The 9,577-nt window shown below is 36.9% G+C and overlaps 1 protein-coding gene across 1 annotated transcript in view; it reads right to left on the bottom strand.

The window, feature by feature from the left end:
• Nucleotides 1-43: 43 nt before the first annotated feature.
• LOC131929085 (atrial natriuretic peptide receptor 1) overlaps nucleotides 44-9,577 on the bottom strand; it is a gene marked incomplete at its 3' end in the record, with an annotated part of 112,397 nt that continues 102,863 nt past the window's right edge. Inside the window, exons 5-6 of the mRNA XM_059285277.1 lie at nucleotides 4,517-4,614; nucleotides 44-182 (exon numbers count right to left, since the gene is read on the bottom strand). Of these exons, the coding sequence (XP_059141260.1) occupies nucleotides 44-182; nucleotides 4,517-4,614 (237 nt within the window). The remainder of the gene's footprint in view (nucleotides 183-4,516; nucleotides 4,615-9,577) is intronic.

The following is a 9,577-nucleotide window of genomic DNA, read 5'->3' as shown; positions in this document are numbered from 1 at the left end:
ATTTACTAGCTGGAACTTAAAATGAAGTTTTTTTAGCGAGTACCTTCAGGTGGACACTTGGATCCATCAAAGCCACAAGTGGGCGTGTCCGGTGGAGCTTCGGTTCTGCCCCCTGCCCAGTGAATGCTGAGGTTGGCCACTGGCTCATACTGTTTGCTGTTGCCGAAATAATTGGCCACAACCTGGGGAACAATCCAATTACACACGATCAAACATTTGTTAATATATGGACCTTCAGATCTGTGCTTTTGGAAGTTTAAGATGTCTATCTAGGTACTTTTTTCAGTGGGCACTACCATGGCGTGGACAATGACTAATAATCGATATATATATAGATATATATATATATATATATATATATATATATATACTATATATATATATATATAATTTTTATATATGATCATAAAAAGTTTTGTTAGTCCAAAATTCTTAAAGTTTTACATGTTCGCTAACAATGTATTAATTCCCTTTGAAAAAAAAAAACTAGTTATATTTGTTATTTACGTCTTTTGACTTACTTTAACCAAGGGAGACTACTAATAAGAAGCATGAAGGTAATAAAAGATACGCTATTTTTGGCTCATAATAAATTTTTCTTAGAGTTTTAAAATACTAATATATGCATTTTTGAAATGTGTAATTTAATAATTAATCAACTTTAATTTTCATACATAATTTTGTTTTTAATTTTACATTATAGTAAATTTTAAAGGCTTATCGGTATAAAAAAAATATTTGTCTTAAGTTACGAAAACTTCAATTTGAAAATCATTGGTTATCTCTAAAATTTTCAGCCCAACTTTTAATAAGAAATACGAACAGACGAAATTTTAAACTATACTTACTATTACCGTAAAATCAATAAGGCTAATTCTTCAGCATTAAAAATTAAAAACTAAATATATATATTTATAATTAACACATTCGTTTGAAAATATACATTAATATAATTGTATAAAAATACCTTTACGTTAAAAACTCATAAACAACTACGAAAAAAAAAAAGTTACAATTTATTCGTATCCAGAAAAAAGGCCAATACTTGAAACATTCCTCACCCTGAGCCCTAATGACCCGGATATTTAGGCTCCACATTTATTACAAAAGCCACAGAAGCTGCACCCAACAGAAAGCGTTTAAAATAATTTACAGCCCACCACACTTCTTCTGCCGACCCCCACCCACCCCCAGCACCAGGGGTAGATGAATACCGGGATAAAAAAAATTTCCCGTTCAAGAATTGAATTTTTTAGTTATAGCTTTCACTGGCCCTCGGTCGATGGCTTCCATTCACTTCTAGACACTGTAACAGCCTCTTCACTGCAGGGAGACTATCTATTTTATTCTATGATTTATATTGGATCTTCGGAAATTGTTTTCGTCTGTTTTTGTTATTACTGCTTTCTGTTTTATTAGTTTTTCTCGTAGTATATATATATATATTTATAAATATATATATATAAATATATATATATATATATATATATATATATATATATATATATATATATATATACATATATATATATATATATATATACATATATATATATATATATATGTATATATATATATATATATATATATATATATATATATATATATTATATATATATATATATATATATATATATATATATATATGTATGTATGTATATATATATACACACTTGATTTATAAAAGCAAAATTAATATCTTGAAATAAAATTAATTTCGTGATTTATGTCAGATGATAGAAATACATTTTGCCAATTTTGTTTCAACTTTTATATTTTTTTTATTAACCTCGTTATTACTCCTAAATAAATAATTTTTCTACATCAACCCCCCACCACCCCACCCCCTTTTAAAATGCACGTATTAATAATAATCCCCTCTCTTCAGAAACTAAACCTTATCCCTACCCAAACACCGTAGCCGTAACTCTTCCTTGAGAAAAAAGTGAAAAAAAAAACCGCTACAGTGCGCCCAGGTTTCTGAGTGCAAAATGTGAGTACAGGTGCACATTTCTGGTGCATATTTTTTTCCGTGCATACATTTTAGGAACAACATTACACAATGATAAAATGTCTTCATTTGAATGAAAACTAAATTAATATTTCCATGATCTCAACTAAAGGCTTCACTTAATGTAAATCCCCTCCCCCCCCCCGCTCCCGGATCTCTGTGTGAAATATAAAATTATTTTTTCGGTTTATTATTTTTCTGGGCGTTTTCGTGAGTTCTAATCTGATTTCATTCACATACAAAAAAACATGCCAATTTTTAAATGTTATATTTCAGGAAAAACAAAACCCGAATACAATTGATCTAGAATGTCTAGCAGATAATTTCAGGGGAAACAGCTGTCGCACGCTATTTTAAAAACAACACGCTAAAGTTTAATGTTACAACAGATTTTCCCCCTCCGCTCCCCTACACACTTTATCCTCATTTAAAGGGGTCATCCATTTATGACGTCCACAATTTTTTTCGGATTTTGGACACCCCCCCCCCCCCCCCCGTCCACAAAAATCCACTTATTTTCCTTATATAAGTCCATACGCGTCCGCAAAAGTCAGTTTTTTCGGACCCCCCCCCCCCCCCCCCCCGCATGTGGACGTCAGAAATGGATGACCCCAAACACATTGTGAAAAAAAAAAACAGCCTTTCGTATCTAGACTGTAGAGACGGTCGAACTATGTTTATAAGTATGGTCAATTGTTGACCAATTACTATTTAAGTCACAGTTTCGAACCTGACGGTTCATATTGCAAAAGAAGTAGAGTTCACCTGTTTAAGTGACTTCGGGTATATGAAGGGATAGTGGGGTCATCACTCTATCCAACCCCATTTCAAGTCCGGTACCTATCAAAGCTGGGTGGTCTCAGTGAAGCATTACATAGGTTGAAAATTTTGCCTTCATTGCCTGTTTACACTTTAATCTCTAGAACTGATACAACATATTATTTCTAAACCCCCTTGTGATTCTTAACCTTTAACCTCCCCTACCTCACCTGCTCCAAGCTAAATGCAGTTTCTCTCCCCCCCTACCTCCCCCCCACCAAAGAATGTTTACCGCTCCCCCCCCCGGAAGGAGATGGAAAGCATATACTTTTAACAGTGTCCGCCTCCCCCCCACCCCCCGGAAATTATTTTCCGATCCCCCCGAAAATATCAAGAGCCCCCACCCCCCCCCCCCCCACCCGTAGAAAAAAAAGTCTGGAAGAAACACTGGCTAAGTGGAGGTTTATTATTGCGATATCCCGACCCCTATAGTTCCAAGTTGCCAGATTTTTTTACCCCCTCTAAGCCCCAACACATTGCCAGGTAGCAAACACATCCAGCCCAACAGTGGCCAGTTGTGACAGCGGCCCGTCACACGTGACACTTATCCGTCACCACGTGATTCATCCGGCCGGCCCCCGGGCGTAGCATGCGAGACAGATATGGCCGTGAACTGCTCCGTCAGGGCCGGCAGACGACCGGCAGACGACCGGCAGACGACCGGCAGACGACCGATACAATCGGAATATTTCATCACGGAATTTGTCCACCATGAAATAGATTTCAGGGGCGTTAATACAATCACCAAATCTCTGGGGACAATCAAGCTTACAGACAAGCGGACAAGGTCTTTGTATTTCTCAATTGCTGTGCATTTGAATAGGTATTATATATATATATATATATATATTATATATATATATATATATATATATATATATATATATATATATATATATATATATATATATATATATATATATATATATATAAACCAGTATACGGATTTGGGATTCTGAACCCTATTTGGAATAGGAAAAACCGGTCAACTCTATTAGAAGTTGAAGCAGCTGTAATAACAAGGACCAAACTTGAAGGAATCGCCCAGAACCGAGTACGATGGAGAAGTGTGGTTGCGTCCCTATACCCCATAAGGGGTCCACAGGAATGCTGAGTCATGCTAAGATTGGCTATGTTTTATATGGGATACTATTTGTGTTGAATTAAACGGAACAGTGCGGCCTGGATGTAGATTGAAGAGCTACTAATTTAAAAAATAAATATTTCCAAACCCACAATTTTTTTCCTTTACATTTTGTTTTGTATAGATGAGAAATAGGTACTGATAAGGACGTGGTAGGGCAAGAGAGCACATGAATGCTAACTCCAAAAGTCCTGAGTTCGGACCTAGGGCCGATGTGTCTTGTTATCAGGGGACATCAACCAATATAGGAGAGATAACTCTTAAAATCAATCAACTGCTGGTTTGCTTATTGTTCTTGGTTGGACAATGGCTTATGGTAGCAAACCCAGAGAGAAAAGCAGTGGTAGAAGCCAACGGGCCCAATGGCACTATCATGTTGACACGAAAAACATAATGTACTGTAGGATATCCACTCCAAAAATGTAGAGAAGAAGAAAATGCAGAGAAGAAGAAAATGCAGAGAAGAAGAAAATGTAGATAAGAAGAAAATGTAGAGACATCAGACGAGCATAAAATGTGTGTCCAGACGTGTTTAGACTCACCCTGAACATTGACGTGGTCGGGTCCATATCCATGAGGGAGTAATCCGCGTTTCTGTCACCATTGCCGTCAATGCTTACTTCCCCTGTGATACCTGAAGAATAAAAAAAAAAAGTAATTAGCGATCTAATGTTCAGTTTTTACATTTTTTGTTTGTTTGTTTATGTTTTAACCTTATCGTACCTTAACGATACGCAGAGCATAACAACACAACAAAAAACAACAACAAAAAACAAAAACAAAAGCAGTAATGTAAGTTTTAAAAACAATTTACCCCAAGATGATTCATATTACTTAAGCACTTCAAGACTGACCTGACTGAGATTATGCAATATATATATATATATATATATATATATATATATATATTATATATATATATATATATATATATATATATATATATATATATATATATATATATATATATTTACATATTCATATGTGTGTGTGTGTGTGAGTGAGTGTGTGTGTTTTGAAGGAGGACAATGATTAGCTACATCCACAATGCTGTAGCTTACGTATTAGCGACAATACGACGTTGTGACCTACGTATCAGCTACCCCCACAACGTATTTGCCTATGTTTTAGCGACATCATATTTTGGCATGGTCTTTGGCAGGTTTACCACTAAAATGGGAAAGGGGGGGGGACAAAAAGTTAGAAAACTTTATGTAAGCATCGTGTAAAATTTTATTCATCTTGAAGAACGCAAAACATAACCTTGAACCCTACCCGTGGCCGGCCTAGATGCAAAATACCCCCATCTCCCACATATATCTCAATCTTATGTCTCCCCCCCCCCCCCCCACCCCCATCCCCGAACCGACGCGAATGTCATGAACATGACAAGAATAGACAAATATTTTTTCTTCGCAAAATCGATATCGCGAAAACTATGACCACAATCCAGCGGCTAAATATTATAATTAGGAGTGGCACGCGTCACGCGTTGGTGTCTGTCGTATCGCATTTTCCCATGTCTTATCAACGCGAAACAGTTTACTCTGCTTATACAACATGCAAGGGGAGGGAATCTCGTGCTCAGAGTTATCCTCCCGCGTTCTTTGTGTATTGAGGATGTGAAGAGGTTGAAGAGTTTGCTTTGGGGGGGGGGGGGGGGGGGGGGGATGGAATGGGGGGGGGGAAGGAGTTTTTGTGTGAATGGATATTTGGGGGGGGGTGGAGTTCGTGTATGTGTGGTTATGGGGGGGGGGGGGTTGTGTGGGTGTGTTAATTGGTATGGGTGGGGGGGGGTGAGTTTGTGTGTGAATGGATATTGGGGGGAGGGGGGGGGGTTCGTGTATGTGTGGTTATTGGTGGGGGGGGTTGTGTGTGGTGGTAGGGGGCTTGGAGGGAGGCCTTACTGTTGCCTCATTTGGCGAGAATTGATTGGGATGTCATCTTAAAATGTGCATGTTTGCTCACGCGTTTGGGAGGCGTCGCGCAGGTTCTGAAAATATTGCTCAAGTGTTCTGAAGTGAGCTCCCCTTTTGAAACTTTTTTTCCCCTCGTTCCATGGACCGGTTTAACAGGAAGTTGAAGGTCAGGGACACAGACTAAGATAACGAAAATGTACGAGATTTGATCGTCGTAATCATATTTTACCGTTCACGACCTTCAGATTCGAGCCAGGGATTCAAACTCGAGACTTTCGGGTTAGTATTCGGTAGCTTTTTCATTCGGACCACGCCGTTCACAAGAGATTAAATACAAATTTTATTGCTTTTAAAAAATTTATAAAAACTTCTTGTTTTGATATATTAGAGCGAAATTTTCAAAAAATAGTTTAGCTGTCCCTAAGAGATTAAATATATTTTTAAACATATTTTTAAAATACTTTTTTAAAATTCTCATTTTTATATTTTAATTAGAACAAAACTCTTTAAAACTTTGTTTAGTTGCGGTGGCTTTTAAAAGTGTTTTTCCCTTAATCCGTTATAAGCCTAGGATTTACTCTAAGAAAGTGTAATAGGTTTTAGTGAAGTCATTCATGTGTTTAATTTAAAAAAAATAATTGAGGGCAACCTTAAAATTCAAACACAAGCACGATGAAAAGATGACACATAAACGCACTTTCAATAGTGAATATAAATTAGGCTAGACGTCTTGGCATAGATGTGGATTTGGGTTAATTGTGTAACAGATATATTGTCAGGTTATCCTTAATATCATCCCAGTATGTTTGTAAAATATTTTATGACGAAGCTGCCAGTATCGGCGTGTATATACGTTAATTTGTTTAGCATAGCTATGACAATCCTAACCTCTAACTGTTGACACCCCGAAACTACTCTTAACCTAGCCCAAATTTTGTACGAGCACTGACCTTATCCATTGTCTTTACTCCCACACGTTTCTTATATCTAACGCTAATCCGTTAAAAAAACAAATAAGCTCTGTTTTTTTACGGTGATCGCAAAATAACCCAAAAATGTTTCAGAGGGTTATTCATGAAATAAATAACTTAAGGAAAAAATATCTTTAAACAGCACCCTAAGACACAGGGTGCATCAATTGTTGAAACAAATCACCCACCCCCTGATTTAGAATCTAAACTTGCGAAATCGGAAATGATTGGGGTAAAGTCTAAAGAAAGGTGGGCTTTAGTTTTGGCCAGTCTAGAAAGATAAATGATTTGTGTTGATCTGGAAAAATTGATGTTGTAGGTTTGGAAAGATGGTCGTTGTAGATTTGGAAAGATGGTTGTTGTAGGTTTGGAAAGATGGTTGTTGTAGATTCGGAAAGATGATTGTTGTAGGTTTGAAAAGATGATTGTTGTAGGTTTGGAAAGATGATTGTTGTAGGTTTGGAAGGATGGTTGTTGTAGATTTGGAAAGATGGTTGTTGCAGATTTGAAAAAAAAATGGTTGTTGCAGTTTTGGAAAGATGGTTGTTGTAGGTTTGGAAAGATGATTGTTGTAGGTTTGGAAAGATGATTGTTGTAGGTTTGGAAAGATGGTTGTTGTAGGTTTGGAAAGATGGTTATTGCAGCTTTGGAAAGATGATTGTTGTAGATTAGGAAAGATGGTTTTTGAAGATTCGGAAAGATTGTGGTTGCAGTGAAGCATGTGAAGATTGATGAAAATCATGTACATTACATTTGATTTCGAGCCTAGTTTGATTGTGATTTAACACATACGACTTCAACTAAGAAATGGACACGGTTAATTTTAATAAACGTAAAATATTTTGTATTACAATTGTCTTTTAATACTTTATTAAGGCATCAGCGTTTTTTTAAAATATAAATTGATGCCTAGGTAATTAAATTTTTTTTTCAAGTCTTACAATGCTAACTTTAAATTACATGTACTTTGAAGCTAAATCATTACATTATATTACTTTGTATTGTGTAATGTTTGATAGTGGGTTCAGCTCTTATATATATGAGAGTTTTCTAATACAGGGTGATTATTAAATGAGCGTATCCCGATCTGGATGCAAATTATAACCTGTAGTCGGGGAATGTAATTAATTCAGGATACATTCGTCACGACATAATCACGTGACACGTCAATGTAAAATAGCTTCGAGCCTTTTCGATTGAGAAATATAAATTATTAGTGATGACGAATTTCAGATTCAATTTTTGTGTTGAAAATGTCAATAATAGCTTGACGTAGGGAGTGATGTGATTGCAGGACTTTTAACAGCGACATACGACAAGTGATGTAGGATATTGGAGGACCTAGTGTAGAGGCAGTGCGTTTAGGTACTATCTCTGAAGTCTTGAGTTCGGTTCTTAAGGTATGAGGTCAGTTAGAATAAGTAAAGGCGGCCGAGTAAAGCGCTAAACCTTCATAATCCTTGGTCAGTATATATATTAAGGTATTAAAGCATACTTTTGCTTATCAAGCTCCATACAATAGTTGAAGTATAGTTTGACTGTAGTACATTAATACGTATTCCCTTATCGTTAGATATGTTGGAGCGAATGGTCACTTTATACTCTGGGCAGTTAAAATATAGTTAAGTAGGAGTACCTAAATCTATAGTCCTTGTCTAAGTCCGTTCCTTATGTAGTTATATCAAGAATCTTTCATGACACCGATGTATGTTTCTACACCCCATGTTGTTTTCTGCTACATCTTATAAGGACATTTAACTTACTAATCACCCCCCCCCCCCACCACACACATACCTCATACACCGTGTTGGAGACACCACATCGTCATCAACTAAGAAATAACGACTGCACTATGTCTCGACCTACGTACTAACGGTCCCACTGTCTCGACCTACGTACTAACAGTCCCACGGTCTCGACCTACGTACTAACGACCGCACTATGTCTCGACCTACGTACTAACGGTCCCACTGTCTCGACCTACGTACTAACGGTCCCACTGTCTTGACCTACGTACTAACGGTCCCACTGTCTCGACCTACGTACTAACGGTCCCACTGTCTCGACCTACGTACTAACGACCGCACTATGTCTCGACCAACGAATGAACGGCCCCACTCTGTCTCGACCTACGTACTAACGACCGAACTATGTCGTGACTTACGTACTTATTACTCCCCCCCCCCCCAGGTTGTGTTTAACACAAAAAAAAACAAGCAACAAAGCAAACCCCATGTACCAGCCATGATTATTACTGGTGTTATCAATATAATTCTTCAACAGCTACGGGACACTGGACAGTTTCACTAGATAGCCTCGAACTACATGCTCGATTGGGGGATAAGAACGGACTTATCACCATTGACCACATAATCTTCTAGAAGTCGTGCTACACTCACCTTTCCACACCAACACCCGCCAACGTTAAGTTAATTACAAGGGTGTCTTTACTTAACGCCCTGAATGTTATAAATAATTAGCAGGCAAAAAGCCACTTAACAAAGTTATATCGCCAGTCTACAAGAAAGTTTTATATTTTGTTATGTTTTTACCTTTTAGACGGTTTTAAAATGTGTGAATGCCTTTTAGCTTTTAAAAAGAAACATAAATTATTGCTTGCAATAACGTATGCATATAAAAGCACAACAGGGATATTAAAATTGGACATCTATACATTTTTGTTATTTATAAATCTACCCACTTCTAATGTATA

Source organism: Physella acuta, unplaced genomic scaffold (genome assembly GCF_028476545.2).
Source record: "Physella acuta isolate Inbredline_101_S28 unplaced genomic scaffold, ASM2847654v3 ptg001593l, whole genome shotgun sequence".
NCBI lineage: Eukaryota > Metazoa > Mollusca > Gastropoda > Physidae > Physella > Physella acuta.
Note: the sequence above shows the minus strand (reverse complement) of the source record. Positions and strands in the feature narration are given on the sequence as shown.